The following is a 24,441-nucleotide window of genomic DNA, read 5'->3' on the forward strand; positions in this document are numbered from 1 at the left end:
CTGCAGTCCACTGAGTTCAACCTCCCTCCAGCCATCTGCAGTCCACTGAGTTCAACCTCCCTCCTGCCATCTGCAGTCCACTGAGTTCAACCTCCCTCCAGCCATCTGCAGTCCACTGAGTTCAACCTCCCTCCAGCCATCTGCAGTCCACTGAGTTCAACCTCTCTCCAGCCATCTGCAGTCCACTGAGTTCAACCTCCCTCCTGCCATCTGCAGTCCACTGAGTTCAACCTCCCTCCTGCCATCTGCAGTCCACTGAGTTCAACCTCTCTCCTGCCATTTCTAATTACCATCCAGCATCAGAGGGGAAGATTACTATGACAAATGTGTTTACTACTCTATACAGTAATTTTCAAAACGTCTTGGGGAAAGCATCCAAAGATCTATGAACTAATTTCCTGTGACTCTCAGATGCTTGCTGCATTGGTCACTTCATTGGCCATTGGTCAGCTGAACAGTGTGCCAGAGGTGATTTAGAAGAGGTTGAATCACTGTGGAACTCTTATCTCTCCTGGGCTTTTTGTTTCATTACTCCGGTTAGGGAGAGGGATACAACACCCTCTGAGCTAACTGGAGACTGCTAACCTTGTAAAGTGAGCGGTCTGATTTCACACACACACACACACACACACACACACACACAGGCGTTTGGTGTTTTCCCTCACGTACAGTCTGCTTGACTTGTCGTACTTGGATGGCCCAGTGCCTTCAGAAAGTATTCACACCCCTGGACTTTTTACATATTTTGTTGTTACAGCCTGAATTTTGTCAACACACAATACCGCATAATGAAAACGTGCTTTTATAAATTCTTGCATATTTATTGGAAATAAAATACAGAAATATCTGATTTTACATAAGTATTCATACCCCGAGTCAGTACATGTTAGAATCAACTTTGGCAGCGATTACAGCTGTGAGTATTTCTGGGTAAGTCTCCAAAAGCTTTGCACACTTTGATTTTTACAATATCTGCACATTATTCTTCAAGCTCTGTCAAGTTGGTGGTTGATCATTTCTAGACAGCCATTTTCAAGTCTTGCCAAAGATTTTCAAGTCGATATAAGTCAAAACTGTAACTAGGCCACTCAGGAACATTCAGTGTCCTCTTGGCAAGCAACTGTATATTTGGCCTTGTGTTTTAGGTTATTGTCCTGCTGAAAGGTGAATTTGTCTCCCAGTGTCTGTACAGCAGGGATCATCAACGACACTGAACAAAAATATAAACGCAACATTTGACAATTTCAATGATTTTACTGAGTTACAGTTCATATAATAAAATCAGTCAATTGAAATAAAGGAATCAGGCCCAAATGTATGGATTCCACATGACTAGGAAGGGGCGTAGCCATGGGTTAGGCCCAGGCCCAGCCACTGGGGAGCCAGGCCCAGCCACTGGGGAGCCAGGCCCACCCACTGGGGAGCCAGGCCCACCCACTGGGGAGCCAGGCCCAGCCACTGGGGAGCCAGGCCCACCCACTGGGGAGCCAGGCCCACCCACTGGGGAGCCAGGCCCACCCACTGGGGAGCCAGGCCCAGCCACTGGGGAGCCAGGCCCAGCCACTGGGGAGCCAGGCCCAGCCACTGGGGAGCCAGGCCCACCCACTGGGGAGCCAGGCCCACCCACTGGGGAGCCAGGCCCACCCACTGGGGAGCCAGGCCCACCCACTGGGGAGCCAGGCCCACCCACTGGGGAGCCAGGCCCAGCCACTGGGGTTTATAGCTGTGATTGAAGAAAACAATGGAGGATGGATCAACAAGATTGTAGTTACTCCACAATACTAATAAAAAATGACAGACGGAAAGAAGGAAGCCTGTACAGAATAAAAATATTCCAAAACATGCATCCTGTTTGCAATAATGCACTAAAGTAATACTGCAACTAATGTGGCAAAGAAATGTACTTATTGTCCAGAATACAAAGCATTATGTTTGTGGCAATCCAACACATTAAGAGTACCCACTCTTAAAATGTTGAAACATGGTGGTGGATTCCTCATAATAGGGGCATGCTTGTAATCAGCAAGGACTAGGGAGTTATTTTAGGATAAAAAGAAACAGAATAGAGCTAAGCACAGGCAAAATCCTAGAGGAAAACCTGTTTCAGTCTGCTTTCCAACAGACACTGATAGACAAATTCACCTTTCAGCAGGACAATAACCTAAAACACAAGGCCAAATATACACTGGAGTTGCTTACAAGATGACATTGAGTGCTCCCGAGTGGCCTAGTTACAGTTTTGACTTAAAAATCTATGGCAAGACTTGAAAATGGCTGTCTATCAATGATCAACAATCAACTTGACAGAGCTTGAAGAGTTTAAAACAGAATAATGTACAAATATTGTACAATCCAGGTGTGCAAAGATCTTAGACTCACGGGTGTAATCGCTGCTAAAGGTGATTCTAACATGTATTATTTACTCAGGGGTGTACAAAAATACATTTGCACAAAATATTCCAAAAATCTGTTTTTACTTTTTCATTATGTGCTATTTGTCTGTAGATGGCTGTGACAAATTCAGTCTGCAACAACAAAATGTTGAATAAGTTAAGGGGTTTGAATACTTTCTGCAGGCACTGTACATGTCTCCCCTTTTCATATGTGTCTGGTGTTAGCTAGTTACTGGATGGAACAAAAGAGGGTTATGATTTTGGAAAGTGATGTACGACGATCAGGTGTCCACATACTGTTGGTCATGTAGTGTATGTTTGTCTCATTTTAAAGATGATAGCTAGGGAAGTAACACCTGAAGCAGAAATGCATGAATTCTGTCCCAAATGGTAGTAAGTACCAGGCGCACCGATTTTTGAGTGTGTCAAGAACCCCAAAGCTCAACAGCTTCGTGTGTCTATCAAGAATGGTCCACCACGGAAAGGACATCCAGCCAACTTGACACACTGTGGGAGGCATTGGAGTCAACATGGGCCAGCATCCCTGTGGAACACTTTCAACACCTTGTAGAGTCCATGCCCCGAGTGCAACTCAATATTAGGAAGGTGTTCCTAATGTTTTGTACACTCAGTGTATAGTGCACTTATTTTGAACAGAGTGCTCAAAGTAGTGTCCTAGGGAATAGGGTGCCGTTTGGGACAAATACATGCATTGTTATATGTATTAGAATCATTGAAAGTTGAAGATGTTAGAAACTGATTCTAGTCCATTCCACTGCAGAACAACTGTTGGCTGATGTCCACGTGGAGGTTTTGAGTGAGTCTTAACTGAAGCGCTGATGTGGGCTTTTTAGTTTTTACTGTAGTTCAGTGTAGTGGCACAATGAGCTGTCAATCACGTAGAACAATGTATGTCTGAACCATTGACATTCACAGTACATTCATTACACAACACATTTGCAAAAAAATCTCTTACGGTAGTGCCACTATGCCAGTACAGTAACTTAACACTTGAACCAGTCTGATTGTGCTTGTCCACCCTGACTCCCACGTCCACCCTGACTCCCACGTCCACCCTGACTCCCACGTCCACCCTGGCTCCACCCTGGCTCCACCGTCCACCCTGACTCCCACGTCCACCCCTGGCTCTACCCTGACTTTCACGTCCACCCTGGCTCCACCGTCCACCCTGACTCCACCGTCCACTCCCACGTCCACCTTGACTCCACCCTGACTCCACCGTCCACCCTGGCTCCACCCTGACTCCACCGTCCACCCTGGCTCCACCCTGACTCCACCGTCCACCCTGGCTCCACCCTGACTCCACCGTCCACTCCCACGTCCACCTTGACTCCACCCTGACTCCCACGTCCACCCTGGCTCTACCCTGACTTTCACGTCCACCTTGACTCCACCCTGACTCCCACGTCCACCCTGGCTCTACCCTGACTTTCACGTCCACCCTGGCTCCACCGTCCACCCTGACTCCACCGTCCACTCCCCGTCCACCTTGACTCCACCCTGACTCCACCGTCCACCCTGGCTCCACCGTCCACCCTGGCTCCACCCTGGCTCCCACGTCCACCCTGGCTCCCACGTCCACCCTGGCTCCACCCTGGCTCCCACGTCCACCCTGGCTCCCACGTCCACCCTGGCTCCACCCTGGCTCCACCCCGACTCCACCGTCCACCCTGACTCCCACGTCCACCCTGACTCTACCCTGACTCTACCCTGACTCCACCCTGACTCCACCGTCCACCCTGACTCCACCGTCCACCCTGACTCCACCGTCCACCCTGACTCCACCGTCCACCCTGACTCCACCGTCCACCCTGACTCCACCGTCCACCCTGACTCCACCGTCCACCCTGACTCCACCGTCCACCCTGACTCCACCGTCCACCCTGACTCCACGGTCCACCCTGACTCCACGGTCCACCCTGACTCCACGGTCCACCCTGACTCCACGGTCCACCCTGACTCCACGGTCCACCCTGACTCCACGGTCCACCCTGACTCCACGGTCCACCCTGACTCTACCGTCCACCCTGACTCTACCGTCCACCCTGACTCCACCGTCGACCCTGACTCCACCCTGACTCCACCGTCCACCCTGACTCCACGGTCCACCCTGACTCTACCGTCCACCCTGACTCCACCCTGACTCCACCGTCCACCCTGGCTCCACCCTGACTCCACCGTCCACCCTGACTCCACCCTGACTCCACCGTCGACCCTGACTCCACCCTGACTCCACCGTCCACCCTGACTCCACGGTCCACCCTGACTCCACGGTCCACCCTGACTCCACGGTCCACCCTGACTCCACCGTCCACCCCTGACTCCACGGTCCACCCTGACTCTACCGTCCACCCTGACTCCACCCTGACTCTACCGTCCACCCTGGCTCCACCCTGACTCCACCGTCCACCCTGGCTCCACCCTGACTCCACCGTCCACCCTGGCTCCACCCTGACTCCACCGTCCACCCTGGCTCCACCCTGACTCCACCGTCCACCCTGGCTCCACCCTGACTCCACCGTCCACCCTGGCTCCACCCTGACTCCACCGTCCACCCTGACTCCACGGTCCACCCTGACTCCACCCTGACTCCACCGTCCACCCTGACTCCACGGTCCACCCTGGCTCCACCCTGACTCCACCGTCCACCCTGGCTCCACCCTGACTCCACCGTCCACCCTGACTCCACGTCCAGCTGTTCTCTTTCTTTCTCTCTTGCCTCTCTCTTCCTTCCCTCTATTTGTCTTGGCTCCACCCGACTCCCACGTCCACCCTGGCTCCACCCTGACTCCACCGTCCACCCTGACTCCACCGTCCACCCTGACTCCACCGTCCACCCTGACTCCACCCTGACTCCACCGTCCACCCTGGCTCCCCGTCCACCCTGGCTCCCCGTCCACCCTTGCTCCACCCGACTCCACCGTCCACCCTGGCTCCACCCTGGCTCCACCCGACTCCACCGTCCACCTCGACTCCACCGTCCACCCTGACTCCACCGTCCACCCTGACTCTACCCTGACTCCACCGTCCACCCTGACTCTACCCTGACTCCACCGTCCACCCTGACTCCACCCTGACTCCACCCTGACTCCACCCTGACTCCACCCTGACTCCACCCTGACTCCACCCTGACTCCACCGTCCACCCTGACTCCACCGTCCACCCTGACTCCACCGTCGACCCTGACTCCACCCTGACTCCACCCTGACTCCACGGTCCACCCTGACTCTACCGTCCACCCTGACTCCCGTCCACCCTGACTCCCGTCCACCCTGACTCCCGTCCACCCTGACTCCACCGTCGACCCTGACTCCACCCTGACTCCACGGTCCACCCTGACTCCACGGTCCACCCTGACTCCACGGTCCACCCTGACTCCACGGTCCACCCTGACTCCACGGTCCACCCTGACTCCACACCGTCCACCCTGACTCCACCGTCCACCCTGACTCCACCGTCGACCCTGACTCCACCCTGACTCCACCCTGACTCCACGGTCCACCCTGACTCTACCGTCCACCCTGACTCCACCCTGACTCTACCGTCCACCCTGACTCCACCCTTACTCTACCGTCCACCCTGGCTCCACCCTGGCTCCACCGTCCACCCTGACTCCACCGTCCACTCCCACGTCCACCTTGACTCCACCGTCCACTCCCACGTCCACCTTGACTCCACCCTGGCTCCACAGTCCACCCTGGCTCCACCGTCCACCCTGGCTCCACCCTGGCTCCCACGTCCACCCTGGCTCCCACGTCCACCCTGGCTCCCACGTCCACCCTGGCTCCACCCTGGCTCCCACGTCCACCCTGGCTCCCACGTCCACCCTGGCTCCACCCTGGCTCCACCCCGACTCCACCGTCCACCGTCCACCCTGACTCCCACGTCCACCCTGACTCCACCCTGACTCCACCGTCCACCCTGACTCCACCCTGACTCCACCGTCCACCCTGACTCCACCCTGACTCCACCGTCCACCCTGACTCCACCGTCCACCCTGACTCCACCGTCCACCCTGACTCCACCGTCCACCCTGACTCCACCGTCCACCCTGACTCCACCGTCCACCCTGACTCCACCCTGACTCCACCGTCGACCCTGACTCCACCCTGACTCCACCGTCGACCCTGACTCCACCCTGACTCCACGGTCCACCCTGACTCCACGGTCCACCCTGACTCCACGGTCCACCCTGACTCCACACCGTCCACCCTGACTCCACCGTCCACCCTGACTCCACACCGTCCACCCTGACTCCACCGTCCACCCTGACTCCACACCGTCCACCCTGACTCCACCGTCCACCCTGACTCCACCCTGACTCCACCCTGACTCCACGGTCCACCCTGACTCTACCGTCCACCCTGACTCTACCGTCCACCCTGGCTCTACCCTGACTTTCACGTCCACCCTGGCTCCACCCTGGCTCCACCGTCCACCCTGACTCCACCGTCCACTCCCACGTCCACCTTGACTCCACCGTCCACTCCCACGTCCACCTTGACTCCACCCTGGCTCCACCGTCCACCCTGGCTCCACCGTCCACCCTGGCTCCACCCTGGCTCCCACGTCCACCCTGGCTCCCACGTCCACCCTGGCTCCACCCTGGCTCCCACGTCCACCCTGGCTCCCACGTCCACCCTGGCTCCACCCCGACTCCACCGTCCACCATCCACCCTGACTCTACCCTGACTCCACCGTCCACCCTGACTCCACCCTGACTCCACCGTCCACCCTGACTCCACCCTGACTCCACCGTCGACCCTGACTCCACCCTGACTCCACCGTCCACCCTGACTCCACCCTGACTCCACCGTCCACCCTGACTCCACCCTGACTCCACCGTCCACCCTGACTCCACCGTCCACCCTGACTCCACCGTCCACCCTGACTCCACCCTGACTCCACCGTCCACCCTGACTCCACCCTGACTCCACCGTCCACCCTGACTCCACCCTGACTCCACCGTCCACCCTGACTCCACCGTCCACCCTGACTCCACCGTCCACCCTGACTCCACCGTCCACCCTGACTCCACCGTCCACCCTGACTCCACCGTCCACCCTGACTCCACCGTCCACCCTGACTCCACCCTGACTCCACCCTGACTCCACGGTCCACCCTGACTCCACGGTCCACCCTGACTCCACGGTCCACCCTGACTCCACGGTCCACCCTGACTCCACGGTCCACCCCTGACCCTGACCCACGGTCCACCCTGACTCCACGGTCCACCCTGACTCCACCGTCCACCCTGACTCCACCGTCCACCCTGACTCCACCGTCCACCCTGACTCCACTGTCGACCCTGACTCCACCCTGACTCCACCGTCGACCCTGACTCCACCCTGACTCCACCGTCCACCCTGACTCCACCGTCCACCCTGACTCTACCGTCCACCCTGACTCCACCCTGACTCCACCGTCCACCCTGACTCCACTGTCGACCCTGACTCCACCCTGACTCCACCGTCCACCCTGACTCCACCGTCCACCCTGACTCCACCGTCCACCCTGACTCCACCGTCCACCCTGACTCCACCGTCCACCCTGACTCCACCCTGACTCCACCGTCCACCCTGGCTCCACCCTGACTCCACCGTCCACCCTGGCTCCACCCTGACTCCACCGTCCACCCTGACTCCACCCTGACTCCACCGTCGACCCTGACTCCACCCTGACTCCACCGTCCACCCTGACTCCACCGTCCACCCTGACTCCACCGTCCACCCTGACTCCACGCTCCACCCTGACTCCACCGTCCACCCTGGCTCCACCCTGACTCCACCGTCCACCCTGGCTCCACCCTGACTCCACCGTCCACCCTGGCTCCACCCTGACTCCACCGTCCACCCTGGCTCCACCCTGACTCCACCGTCCACCCTGACTCCACCCTGACTCCACCGTCCACCCTGACTCCCACGTCCAGCTGTTCTCTTTCTTTCTCTCTTGCCTCTCTCTTCCTTCCCTCTATTTGTCTTGGCTCCACCCCGACTCCCACGTCCACCCTGGCTCCACCCTGACTCCACCGTCCACCCTGACTCCACCGTCGACCCTGACTCCACCCTGACTCCACCGTCGACCCTGACTCCACCCTGACTCCACCGTCCACCCTGACTCCACCGTCCACCCTGACTCCACCCTGACTCCACCGTCCACCCTGACTCCACCCTGACTCCACCGTCCACCCTGGCTCCACCCTGACTCCACCGTCCACCCTGACTCCACCCTGCCTCCACCGTCCACCCTGACTCCACGGTCCACCCTGACTCCACCCTGACTCCACCGTCCACCCTGACTCCACGGTCCACCCTGGCTCCACCCTGACTCCACCGTCCACCCTGGCTCCACCCTGACTCCACCGTCCACCCTGACTCCCACGTCCAGCTGTTCTCTTTCTTTCTCTCTTGCCTCTCTCTTCCTTCCTTCTATTTGTCTTGGCTCCACCCCGACTCCCACGTCCACCCTGGCTCCACCCTGACTCCACCGTCCACCCTGACTCCACCGTCCACCCTGACTCCACCGTCCACCCTGACTCCACCCTGACTCCACCGTCCACCCTGGCTCCCACGTCCACCCTGGCTCCCACGTCCACCCTTGCTCCACCCCGACTCCACCGTCCACCCTGGCTCCACCCTGGCTCCACCCCGACTCCACCGTCCACCTCGACTCCACCGTCCACCCTGACTCCACCGTCCACCCTGACTCTACCCTGACTCCACCGTCCACCCTGACTCTACCCTGACTCCACCGTCCACCCTGACTCCACCCTGACTCCACCCTGACTCCACCCTGACTCCACCCTGACTCCACCCTGACTCCACCCTGACTCCACCGTCCACCCTGACTCCACCGTCCACCCTGACTCCACCGTCGACCCTGACTCCACCCTGACTCCACCCTGACTCCACGGTCCACCCTGACTCTACCGTCCACCCTGACTCCCGTCCACCCTGACTCCCGTCCACCCTGACTCCGTCCACCTGACTCCACCGTCGACCCTGACTCCACCCTGACTCCACGGTCCACCCTGACTCCACACCGTCCACCCTGACTCCACCGTCCACCCTGACTCCACACCGTCCACCCTGACTCCACCGTCCACCCTGACTCCACACCGTCCACCCTGACTCCACCGTCCACCCTGACTCCACCGTCGACCCTGACTCCACCCTGACTCCACGGTCCACCCTGACTCTACCGTCCACCCTGACTCCACCCTGACTCTACCGTCCACCCTGGCTCTACCCTGACTCTCCCGTCCACCCTGGCTCCACCCTGGCTCCACCGTCCACCCTGACTCCACCGTCCACTCCCACGTCCACCTTGACTCCACCGTCCACTCCCACGTCCACCTTGACTCCACCCTGACTCCACCGTCCACCCTGGCTCCACCGTCCACCCTGGCTCCACCCTGGCTCCCACGTCCACCCTGGCTCCCACGTCCACCCTGGCTCCCACGTCCACCCTGGCTCCACCCTGGCTCCCACGTCCACCCTGGCTCCCACGTCCACCCTGGCTCCACCCTGGCTCCACCCGACTCCACCGTCCACCGTCCACCCTGACTCCCACGTCCACCCTGACTCTACCCTGACTCCACCGTCCACCCTGACTCCACCCTGACTCCACCGTCCACCCTGACTCCACCCTGACTCCACCGTCCACCCTGACTCCACCGTCCACCCTGACTCCACCGTCCACCCTGACTCCACCGTCCACTCCCGTCCCCCTGACTCCACCGTCCACCCTGACTCCACCGTCCACCCTGACTCCACCCTGACTCCACCGTCGACCCTGACTCCACCCTGACTCCACCGTCGACCCTGACTCCACCCTGACTCCACGGTCCACCCTGACTCCACGGTCCACCCTGACTCCACGGTCCACCCTGACTCCACGGTCCACCCTGACTCCACCGTCCACCCTGACTCCACACCGTCCACCCTGACTCCACCGTCCACCCTGACTCCACCGTCGACCCTGACTCCACCCTGACTCCACGGTCCACCCTGACTCCACCGTCCACCCTGACTCCACCCTGACTCTACCGTCCACCCTGGCTCTACCCTGACTTTCACGTCCACCCTGGCTCCACCCTGGCTCCACCGTCCACCCTGACTCCACCGTCCACTCCCACGTCCACCTTGACTCCACCGTCCACTCCCACGTCCACCTTGACTCCACCCTGGCTCCACCGTCCACCCTGGCTCCACCGTCCACCCTGGCTCCACCCTGGCTCCCACGTCCACCCTGGCTCCCACGTCCACCCTGGCTCCACCCTGGCTCCCACGTCCACCCTGGCTCCCACGTCCACCCTGGCTCCACCCCGACTCCACCGTCCACCGTCCACCCTGACTCTACCCTGACTCCACCGTCCACCCTGACTCCACCCTGACTCCACCGTCCACCCTGACTCCACCCTGACTCCACCGTCCACCCTGACTCCACCCTGACTCCACCGTCCACCCTGACTCCACCCTGACTCCACCGTCCACCCTGACTCCACCCTGACTCCACCGTCCACCCTGACTCCACCCTGACTCCACCGTCCACCCTGACTCCACCCTGACTCCACCGTCCACCCTGACTCCACCCTGACTCCACCGTCCACCCTGACTCCACCCTGACTCCACCGTCCACCCTGACTCCACCCTGACTCCACCGTCCACCCTGACTCCACCGTCCACCCTGACTCCACCGTCCACCCTGACTCCACCGTCCACCCTGACTCCACCGTCCACCCTGACTCCACCCTCCACCCTGACTCCACCGTCCACCCTGACTCCACCCTGACTCCACGGTCCACCCTGACTCCACGGTCCACCCTGACTCCACGGTCCACCCTGACTCCACGGTCCACCCTGACTCCACGGTCCACCCTGACTCCACGGTCCACCCTGACTCCACCGTCCACCCTGACTCTACCGTCCACCCTGACTCCACCGTCGACCCTGACTCCACCCTGACTCCACCGTCGACCCTGACTCCACCCTGACTCCACCGTCCACCCTGACTCCACCGTCCACCCTGACTCTACCGTCCACCCTGACTCCACCCTGACTCCACCGTCCACCCTGACTCCACTGTCGACCCTGACTCCACCCTGACTCCACCGTCCACCCTGACTCCACCGTCCACCCTGACTCCACCGTCCACCCTGACTCCACCGTCCACCCTGACTCTACCGTCCACCCTGACTCCACCCTGACTCCACCGTCCACCCTGGCTCCACCCTGACTCCACCGTCCACCCTGGCTCCACCCTGACTCCACCGTCCACCCTGACTCCACCCTGACTCCACCGTCGACCCTGACTCCACCCTGACTCCACCGTCCACCCTGACTCCACGGTCCACCCTGACTCTACCGTCCACCCTGACTCCACCCTGACTCCACCGTCCACCCTGGCTCCACCCTGACTCCACCGTCCACCCTGGCTCCACCCTGACTCCACCGTCCACCCTGGCTCCACCCTGACTCCACCGTCCACCCTGGCTCCACCCTGACTCCACCGTCCACCCTGGCTCCACCCTGACTCCACCGTCCACCCTGACTCCACCCTGACTCCACCGTCCACCCTGACTCCCACGTCCAGCTGTTCTCTTTCTTTCTCTCTTGCCTCTCTCTTCCTTCCCTCTATTTGTCTTGGCTCCACCCCGACTCCCACGTCCACCCTGGCTCCACCCTGACTCCACCGTCCACCCTGACTCCACCCTGACTCCACCGTCCACCCTGACTCCACCCTGACTCCACCGTCCACCCTGCCTCCACCGTCCACCCTGGCTCCCCGTCCACCCTGGCTCCCACGTCCACCCTGGCTCCACCCCGACTCCACCGTCCACCCTGGCTCCACCCTGGCTCCACCCCGACTCCACCGTCCACCCTGACTCCACCCTGGCCCCCGTCCACCCTGACTCCACCGTCCACCCTGACTCCACGGTCCACCCTGACTCTACCCTGACTCCACCGTCCACCCTGACTCCACCGTCCACCCCTGACTCCACCGTCCACCCTGACTCCACCGTCCACCCTGACTCCACCCTGACTCCACCGTCCACCCTGACTCCACCGTCCACCCTGACTCCACCGTCCACCCTGACTCCACCGTCCACCCTGACTCCACCGTCCACCCTGACTCCACCGTCCACCCTGACTCCACCGTCCACCCTGACTCCACCGTCCACCCTGACTCCACCGTCCACCCTGACTCCACCGTCCACCCTGACTCCACCGTCCACCCTGACTCCACCGTCCACCCTGACTCCACCGTCCACCCTGACTCCCGTCCACCCTGACTCCCGTCCACCCTGACTCCCGTCCACCCTGACTCCCGTCCACCCTGACTCCCGTCCACCCTGACTCCCGTCCACCCTGACTCCCGTCCACCCTGACTCCCGTCCACCCTGACTCCACCCTGACTCCACGGTCCACCCTGACTCCACGGTCCACCCTGACTCCACCGTCCACCCTGACTCCACACCGTCCACCCTGACTCCACACCGTCCACCCTGACTCCACACCGTCCACCCTGACTCCACACCGTCCACCCTGACTCCACCCTGACTCCACCGTCCACCCTGACTCCACCCTGACTCCACCCTGACTCCACGGTCCACCCTGACTCTACCGTCCACCCTGGCTCCACCCTGACTCCACCGTCCACCCTGGCTCCACCCTGACTCCACCGTCCACCCTGACTCCACCCTGACTCCACCGTCCACCCTGACTCCCACGTCCAGCTGTTCTCTTTCTTTCTCTCTTGCCTCTCTCTTCCTTCCCTCTATTTGTCTTTGCTAACTGACTGAAATGTATTGTAAATATTTAGGGTGTGTGTATTATATTCATCAGGGATGCCCATTAGCTGTTGCCAAGGCAAATACTCTTCCTGCGGTCCGAACACATTAAGGCACTTGCGTCACTTCCAACTTTGTGGCAACAGTTTGGGGTGGGTATGTGTGTTCGTGCGTGTCCTCCGCCTGGCCCACAGATGTTCCTTCCTTCTTGACAGCCCAAAACCATGTATTAGGCTATTTATTCAGTGAAACATTGGAGAGGAATTGCTCAGCGGCGAGTGGTTAGCCATGTTAATTAATCAGGTGCAGTACTGGAGCTCATGTCACAAGCCTTTGGGTTTTTACACACTGGGCTGACAGAAAGCGAGAGAGACACACACACACCATGTAGGACTCAAACGGTTCCATGTGTGTTGGGAGTGGTTGTGGTCAGTCCCAGGGAGCTAGCTCTGAGGAGTTTCTCTTTACATCTTTACACTGGTAATGAACACGCAGCGTAAAATAATTTCTCCTTCATGTCCTGCTGCTGATTTCCCCCCAGGTTCACTGTAAAAAGTCCTACAGTACAGTTGTGGGGGAGCCGAACTCATGTCTCTCATTACTTCCTGGATCACAAGCAGCAATCTTGTTACCCTGTCAGTGTCCCGGGGTTGACTTCTCACTCAGTTAAGCTTAAAGGGAAATTCTGCCACCAGGATCTGTGAAAACAGCAGGTTTCTATAATCTGGTTAAAAATATAATAAGAATGGTCCTAAAAAAAAATGCTTCTCTGTGACAGGTAGGATTAAAAGTAAAAAACAATGATTTCTTAGCCCAAACAAGTTTTTTGTTTGTTTGAACTTTTGCTGTTTTCTACAAAATGTAAATGTGCCGTTTTCACATATGTTGACACTGGTATAGTGCCGGGGAAGATGAAAGTGAGGTTGTAAAGTGGTGGAATTGCCCTTAACAGCGAAGTTCCATTCAAAATAAAATTGAACATGTTTTGTGTCGTTCCTCACGTCCCAGAGTTATTAACATGTGCATTGACACTGTCTTTGTGTCTTACAGGTGTGGAGGAGATCTCTCTGTCTGAGCTGGAGCTGAAGGACAAATGGGAGCAGTCTCTGGGGCCACAGTACGATGTTCTGGTGAGATTCTAACTGACAGCAGGAAATTAACATATGGACAGAATACCAACACACCATAGACAAGCTCTGAGAAATCAGTCATGTCAATCAGTAACAGTTTGATTTGATATCAAGCAAGGTTTGATCATCCCATAGGGAAGAAATTATATAATTAAGCAATAAGCTACGAGGGGTTGTGGTATATGGCCAAATATACCACAGCTAACATGCTGACCAGACCGCTTGCACAACCGCTATCACACGCATGTTGATTTTGTCCACCCACACCAGACGCGATCAAGACCCATGTTCCTATATCAAAATGAACTCTGAACCAACTTTATTAATTTCCGTCAATTTAGCTAGCTAGCTTGCTGTTGCTAACTAATTTGTCCTGGGATATAAACATTGGGTTGTTATTTTACATGAAATGCACAAGGTCCTCTTCTCCGACAATTAATCCACAGATAAAAAGGTATACCGAGCCTGTTTCTAGTAATCTTTCTTCCTTCAGGCTTTTTGGGATTTTATATGATGGTTGCAACCAACTTTAAGGTGCATCACCACCACCAACTGGACTGGAGTGTAAACCTTAGTTCATCTTTCAATCACCCACGTGGGTATATGCTCCTAAAATACAATGAGGAGATGGGAGAGGCAGGACTTGCAGCGTGTCAAGCGTCACAAATAAAACCACTATTTTAGCGCCTGGCTACGCAGATGCTTGTGATCAGTGTGGGTGCAATGATTGAATAACATGTATGTGTACATTTATTTTGCCATGCTTATGTACGCGTCAGCATGTAAGGGCTGTCCTTGACGCGGATACAGCCTGTTGCCGTGGTATATTGGTCATATAACACAAATGATTGCTATTATAAACTGGTTACCAATGTAATTAGAACAGTAAAAATAAATGTTTTGTCAGCCAATCAGCATTCAGGGCTCCAGCCACCCAGTTTATAATGACCATTATTTGTGTGTTTTCCCTCCCAGGTGGTTGAACTGGACCCTGTTATTGAAGATGATGCTGAACTACAGAATTACTCCAAGGTGACCACCAGTTACCATAAAATATTGGAGCTTAATGCTTATGCCACACAGTTCCCTTTGACAAAACGTCCCCAGTTATCACAGGGATGTTAAAGAATGGCGCCGGAGGGGGATGACTGCCATTTACGGGCTCCCAACCAACTGTGCTATTTTGTGTGTTTTCTCACGTTGTTTGTAACTTATTTTGTACATAATGTTGCTGCTACCGTCTCTTATGACCGAGAAGAGCTTCTGGACATCAGAACGGCGATTACTCACCTCGAACTGGATGAAGATTTTTTTCCTTTAATGAGTCTAAAGCAAAGGACATACTGTTTCTCCGAGACCAGGCCCAAATCCCCATCATTCGCATGAAGAACAGACTGAGGTACAGGGGGTGGAGATCGATGTGCCTTGTGAAAATTTGTTGGTGAGTGGGTAAGAATAAACTGGATGAGGTCCGTTCGAGACTATCCTACCAGCGGGACATTAAAATTGCGATATCTGATGTTACGGATAATATGGCTGGGTTTTCCATGTACTGGCAGGACAGAACTGCTACGTCCGGTAAGACGAGGTGTGTCTATTTGTCAATAACAGCTGGTGCGCGATGTCTAATATTAAGCCTTGAGGTATTGCTTGCCTGAGGTAGAGTACCTCATGATAAGCTCTGTTTGTTATTTTGGATTAAAACAAAACCACTATTCATTAAATACGAATACCTAACTTGTTTTTGCGTGGATTCCACGAAGCGGTTAGCTTTTCACAGCTAGGACCGCAATTTTTTTGTCCCAGAATCCTGCTTAACAGACAGGTTGAAGCCTGCTTGACAGAGACGCTACGCTGCCATCAAGCTAACGAAGTTGCTACCAGATGAGTTTAGCAATGGAGCCCTCTTTGTCTGGAGAAATAAATCAACGGTTCCTGCGCTGTAGGAGCTGTATCTACTACGCTTTGTTTCGGGACAAACCGGATCACTCAGAGTTCCGATGTGGCAATTGTTTGCTTGCCGAGGATTATAGGCTTGAGGTGGCTTCCTTGATCACGCAGATCACCAGCCTACGTAAGAAACTGGGGAAAACGCAGAGTGGAACATTTACATGCGCTGGTGGCTGGAAGGCGTTCCTGCATGTTGGATGTAAACAACAAATATTTTGGCCGTCCTGGATCTTCTTGCACCTTCGTCGCTGGGGGTGCCTGCGTCTTGTCGGCCGCAGTGCTTACTACGATTTTGAAGTCGATATCGCCAACCTTCCGTCCCTGCTCTGGATCTCCATCTGACGGAGGACTGCGCCAGGAGAAATGGGCTCAAGTTATCCTTCTTCCTGCCCGTCCATAAAGGGTTCTCTGAATTCTGTGAAGCAAGGGTGTGGGTGGATTTCCTTGTCATTCTTGCCAGCTGTGATGTTGGGCAGCTCCATGGTAAGGAATGTGACTGTTTTTGCACCAGGAACAATGTCCTATCCCGGAGCTTGAGTAAAGGACGTGGGTTTTAATGACATGAAGGGTAGCTCTGAACAGTTGAAACTGGATTTTAAAGAGCTGATTGACTCTCTGCTAGACCCATCTGGCCCTGTTCCCTCTCTGAATCATGGCATTAAATGCTTAAGCAGGATTCTTTCTCTTCACAACGGGCTATGTGATTACTGCAGCTCAATGGGTATAACTTTTGTTGACAATTTCAATACCTTTTGGAAACAAAACACGTTTTATAAGGAGGATGGGATCCACCCAAATCATTTGGGTTCCTGGATCCTTTCACAGCATTATAAGGCTGCATTGAGACAATGATTTATCAATGACCCAAGCCCAGCTCAGCTCATCCCTACCATTGTGACATGGAGTTGTCATAATGCTTCAGCAAATGTACATTACACCAGAGGCGTTGGTAGACACAATCTTCCCAGTAACGCAATGAAAACAAGTAAGCATCCCTGAAGAAAAGTGCTCACAATAGCCCACTTTAACATGAGAGGCTTAAGAAACAAGGTTCATGAAATCAATAATTTGCTAGACTTCAGTGTGGCTTTTGACATTATCGAGCATAGTCTGCTGCTGGAAAAATTTATGTGTAGGCTTTACACCCTCTGCAATATTGTGGATAAAGAGTTACCTGTCTAACAGAACACAGAGGATGCTATTTAATGGAACATAATCCAGGTAGAATCAGTTATTCCCCAGGGCAGCTGTCTAGGCCCCTTACTTTTTTCAATATTTACTAATGACATGCCACTGGCTTTGAGCATTATTTCAAATAAAATGTTATTTGTCACGTGCCGAATACAGGATGTGTAGACTTTACCGTGAAATGCTTACTTGCAATCCCTTAACCAACAGTGCAGTTCAATAAAGAGTTAAGAAAATATTTACCAAATAAACTAAAGTAAAAATAAAAAGTTACACAATAAAATAACAGTAATGATGCTGTATACAGGGGATACTGGTACCGAGTCAATGTGCGGTGGTACAGGTTAGTCAAGGTAATTTGTACAGTTAAGTAGGGGTGAAGAGACTATGCATAGATAATAAACAGATTGATTTGGGACAAATCATTCACTAAACCCTAAACTTCACTAAACCCTAAAATCAACTAAATCTTGTAATAGATAATGTGTAATTTATTTTATTTCACCTTTTATTTAACCAGGTAGGCAAGTTGAGAACAAGTTCTCATTTACAATTGCGACCTGGCCAAGATAAAGCAAAGCAGTTCGACACATATAACAACACAGAGTTACACATGGAGTAAAACAAACATACAGTCAATAATACAGTAGAAAAATAAGTCTATATATAATGTGAGAAAGTGAGGTGAGATAAGGGAGGTAAAGAAAAAAAAAGGCCATGGTGGCGAAGTAAATAGAATATAGCAAGTAAAACACTGGAATGGTAGATTTGCAGTGGAAAAATGTGCGATAATGTAGAGATAGAAATAATGGGGTGCTAAATAAATAAATACAGTAGGGGAAGAGGTAGTTGTTTGGGCTAAATTATAGATGGGCTATGTGCAGGTACAGTAATCTGTGAGCTGCTCTGACAGCTGGTGCTTAAAGCTAGTCAAATCAAATTTATTTATATAGCCCTTCGTACATCAGCTGATATCTCAAAGTGCTAGGGTAAACTAATGGTCAAAGCATATTGATACAACGGTAACTAAGATGGGGAGAAGTCTGTCTATAATAAAGCGCTACTCTACATTCTTAACAGCACTATCAACAAGGCAGGTCCTACAGGCCCTAGTTTTGTCACACCTGGACTACTGTTCTGTCATGGGGTCAGGTGCCACAAAAAGGGACTTAGGAAAATTGCAATTGGCTCAGAACATGGCAGCACGGCTGGCCCTTGGATGTACACAGAGAGTTAACATTAATTATATGCATGTCAATCTCTCCTGATTGACTTCATCACTACTTGTATTTATGAGAGGTATTGACATGTTGGACGCACAGAGCTGTCTGTCTAAACTACTGGCACACAGCTCGGACACCTGTGCATACTCCACAAGACGTCTCTTCACAGTCCCCAAGTCCAGAACAGACTGGGAGGCCCACAGTACTACAGAGCCATGACCACATCAAGTAACTGATGCAAGTAGTAAAATTAGATTTAAAAACATAAACACCTTATGGAACAGCGGGGACTGTGAAGCAACACAAACATAGGCACAGACACATGCACACACACACGATAACATACGCACTGTACACACACGTACACATGGATTTTGTATTGTAGATATATGGTAGTGGTGGAGTAGGGGCCTGAAGGCACTCAGTGTGTTGTGAATTTATTGTAATGTTTTTAAAATAGTTTTTACACTGCTGCTACTCACTTTTTATTATCTATGCATAGTCACTTTACCCCCACCTACATGTACAAATTACCTCTAATTTTGCCCCCGCACACTGACTCGGTATATAGCCTCGGTATTGTTATTTTATTGTGTTACAATTTTTATAAAATGGTACTTTCATTTATTTAGTAAATATTTTCTTAACTTATTTCTTGAACTGCATTGTTGGTTAAGGGCTTGTAAGTAAGCATTTCACAGTAAGGTCTACTACACCTGTTGTATTCGGGCGCATTTGATTAGATGATAAAGTATTCTATTATTTTTTTTATCCTAGCTACTACCCATCCACACCATGCGTCTGGGGGTGGAGTTGGACTCGTTTGACGGCCACCACTACATCTCCTCTGTGGCCCCAGAAGGGCCTGTGGCCAAACACGGCCTCCTGAGACCAGATGACGAACTACTAGAGGTACTGGACAGGCATCGAACAACAACACACCACATCGAACAACAACACACCACATCGAACAACAACACACCACATCGAACAACAACACACCACATCGAACAACAACACACCGCATCGAACAACAACACACCGCATCGAAACAACACACCGCATCGAAACAACACACCACATCGAACAACAACACACCGCATCGAAACAACACACCGCATCGAACAACACACCGCATCGAAACAACACACCACATCGAACAACAACACACCGCATCGAACAACAACACACCGCATCGAACAACACACCGCATCGAAACAACACACCGCATCGAAACAACAACACACCGCATCGAAACAACACACCGCATCGAAACAACAACACACCACATCGAACAACAACACACCACATCGAACAACAACACACCGCATCGAACAACAACACACCGCATCGAACAACAACACACCGCATCGAAACAACACACCGCATCGAAACAACACACCGCATCGAAACAACAACACACCGCATCGAACCAACACACCGCATCGAACCAACAACACACCGCATCGAAACAACAACACACCGCATCGAAACAACAACACCCCGCATCGAAACAACACCACCCCGCATCGAACAACAACACACCGCATCGAACAACAACACACCGCATCGAAACAACAACACACCGCATCGAAACAACAACACCCCGCATCGAAACAACACCACCCCGCATCGAAACAACACCACACCACATCGAACAACAACACCCCGCATCGAAACAACAACACACCGCATCGAACAACAACACACAACATCGAACAACAACACACCGCATCGAACAACAACACACCGCATCGAAACAACACACCGCATCGAAACAACACACCGCATCGAAACAACACACCGCATCGAACAACAACACACCGCATCGAAACAACACACCGCATCGAAACAACACACCGCATCGAACAACAACACACCGCATCGAACAACAACACACCGCATCGAACAACAACACACCGCATCGAACAACAACACACCGCATCGAAACAACACACCGCATCGAAACAACACACCGCATCGAAACAACACACCGCATCGAAACAACACACCGCATCGAAACAACAAAACAACAACACACCGAAAACAACAACACACCGCATCGAAACAACAACACACCGCATCGAAACAACAACACACCGCACAACACACCGCATCGAAACAACAACACACCGCATCGAAACAACAACACACCGCATAACACACCGCATCGAAACAACAACACACCGCATCGAAACAACAACACACCGCATCGAAACAACAACACACCGCATCGAAACAACAACACACCGCATCGAAAAACAACAACACACCGCATCGAAACAACAACACACCGCATCGAAACAACAACACACCGCATCGAAACAACAACACACCGCATCGAAACAACAACACACCGCAAACAACAACACACCGCATCGAACAACAAACAACAACAACACACCGCATCGAACAACAACACACCGCATCGAACAACAACACACCGCATCGAACAACACAACACACCGCATCGAACAACAACACACCGCATCGAACAACAACACACCGCATCGAACAACAACACACCGCATCGAACAACAACACACCGCATCGAAAAAACAACACACCGCATCTAAAAACAACACACCGCATCGAAACAACCACACCGCATCGAAAACAACACACCGAAAACAACACACCGCACGAAACAACACACCGCATCGAAACAACACACCGCATCGAAAACAACACAACAACACACCGCATCGAAACAACACACCGCATCGAAACAACACACCGCATCGAAACAACACACCGCATCGAAAACAACACACCGCATCGAAAACAACACACCGCATCGAAAACAACACACCGCATCGAAAACAACAACACACCGCATCAAAAACAAAACAACAACACACCGCATCGAAAAAACAACACACCGCATCGAAACAACAACACACCGCATCAAACAACAACACACCGCATCGAAAACAACAACACACCGCATCGAAACAACAACACACCGCATCGAAAACAACAACACACCGCATCGAAACAACAACACACCGCATCGAAACAACAACACACCGCATCGAAACAACAACACACCGCATCGAAACAACAACACACCGCATCGAAAACAACAACACACCGCATCGAAACAACAACACACCGCATCGAAAACAACAACACACCGCATCGAAACAACAACACACCGCATCGAAACAACAACACACCGCATCGAAACAACAACACACCGCATCGAACAACAACACACCGCATCGAAACAACAACACACCGCATCGAAACAACAACACACCGCATCGAAAACAACACACCGCATCGAACAACAACACACCGCAAACAACAACACACCGCATCGAACAACAACACACCGCATCGAAACAACAACACACCGCATCGAACAACAACACACACCGCATCGAACAACAACACACCGCATCGAACAACAACACACCGCATCGAACAACAACACACCGCATCGAAACAACACACCGCATCGAACAACAACACACCGCATCGAACAACAACACACCGCATCGAACAACAACACACCGCACGAAACAACAACACACCGCATCGAACAACAACACACCGCATCGAAAAACAACACACCGCATCGAAAACAACACACCGCATCGAACAACAACACACCGCATCAAAAACAACAACACACCGCATCAAACAACAACACACCGCATCGAACAACAACACACCGCATCGAACAACAACACACCGCATCGAAACAACAACACACCGCATCGAACAACAACACACCGCATCGAACAACAACACACCGCATCGAACAACAACACACCGCATCGAAACAACAACACACCGCATCGAAACAACAACACACCGCATCGAACAACAACACACCGCATCGAAACAACACACCGCATCGAAAAACAACACACCGCATCGAAACAACAACACACCGCATCAAAACAACAACACACCGCATCGAAACAACAACACACCGCATCGAAAACAACAACACACCGCATCGAAACAACAACACACCGCATCGAAACAACAACACACCGCATCGAAAACAACAACACACCGCATCGAAACAACAACACACCGCATCGAACAACAACACACCGCATCGAAAACAACACACCGCATCGAAACAACACAACAACAACACACCGCATCGAAACAACAACACACCGCATCGAAACAACACACCGCATCGAAACAACACACCGCATCGAAACAACAACACACCGCATCGAAAACAACAACACACCGCATCGAAAACAACAACACACCGCATCGAAACAACAACACACCGCAACACAAACAACAACACACCGCATCGAAACAACAACACACCGCATCGAAACAACAACACACCGCATCGAACAACAACACACCGCATCGAACAACAACACACCGCATCGAAACAAACAACAACACACCGCATCGAACAACAACACACCGCATCGAACAACAAACACGCCGAACAACAACACAACAACAACAACACACCGCATCGAAACAACAACACACCGCATCGAACAACAACACACCGCATCGAAACAACAACACACCGCATCGAAACAACACACCGCATCGAAACAACAACACACCGCATCGAAACAACAACACACCGCATCGAAACAACAACACACCGAATCGAAACAAAAACAACAACACACCGCATCGAAACAACAACACACCGCATCGAAACAACAACACACCGCATCGAAACAACAACACACCGCATCGAACAACAACACACCGCATCGAAACAACAACACACCGCATCGAAACAACAACACACCGCATCGAAACAACAACACACCGCATCGAACAACAACACACCGCATCGAACAACAACACACCGCATCGAACAACAACACACCGCATCGAACAACAACACACCGCGAAACAACAAACAACAACACACCGCATCGAAACAACAACACACCGCATCAACAAACAACAACACACCGCATCGAAACAACAACACACCGCATCGAAAACAACAACACACCGCATCGAACAAAACAACAACACACCGCATCGAAACAACAACACACCGCATCGAAACAACAACACACCGCATCGAACAACAACACACCGCATCGAACAACAACACACCGCATCGAACAACAACACACCGCATCGAACAACAACACACCGCATCGAAACAACAACACACCGCATCAAACAACAACACACGCATCGAACAACAACACACCGCATCGAACAACAACACACCGCATCGAAACAACAACACACCGCATCGAACAACAACACAACGAAAACAACAACACACCGCATCGAACAACAACACACCGCATCGAAACAACAACACACCGCATCGAACAACAACACACCGCATCGAAACAACAACACACCGCATCGAACAACAACACACCGCATCGAAACAACAACACACCGCATCGAAACAACACACCGCATCGAAACAACAACACACCGCATCGAAACAACAACACACCGCATCGAAAACAACAACACACCGCATCGAAAACAACAACACACCGCATCGAAACAACAACACACCGCATCGAAAACAACAACACACCGCATCGAAACAACAACACACCGCATCGAAACAACAACACACCGCATCGAAACAACAACACACCGCATCGAAACAACACACCGCATCGAAACAACAACACACCGCATCGAAACAACAACACACCGCATCGAAACAACACACCGCATCAAAAAAACAACACACCGCATCGAAAACAACAACACACCGCGAAACAACAAACAACAACACACCGCATCGAAAA

General features: G+C 53.2%; 1 protein-coding gene across 2 annotated transcripts in view; it reads left to right on the top strand.

Annotated features, from left to right (window-relative positions):
* LOC118400675 (inaD-like protein) overlaps positions 1–24,441 on the top strand; it is a 309,349-nt gene that overhangs the window by 31,008 nt on the left and 253,900 nt on the right. For both annotated transcript variants that reach the window (XM_052475280.1, XM_052475281.1), the window contains 3 exons: positions 14,257–14,336; positions 15,312–15,368; positions 19,475–19,609. In XM_052475280.1, coding sequence (XP_052331240.1) covers positions 14,257–14,336; positions 15,312–15,368; positions 19,475–19,609 — 272 coding nt within the window. The remainder of the gene's footprint in view (positions 1–14,256; positions 14,337–15,311; positions 15,369–19,474; positions 19,610–24,441) is intronic.

Source organism: Oncorhynchus keta, chromosome 22 (assembly GCF_023373465.1).
Source record: "Oncorhynchus keta strain PuntledgeMale-10-30-2019 chromosome 22, Oket_V2, whole genome shotgun sequence".
Taxonomy (NCBI): Eukaryota; Metazoa; Chordata; class Actinopteri; order Salmoniformes; family Salmonidae; genus Oncorhynchus; species Oncorhynchus keta.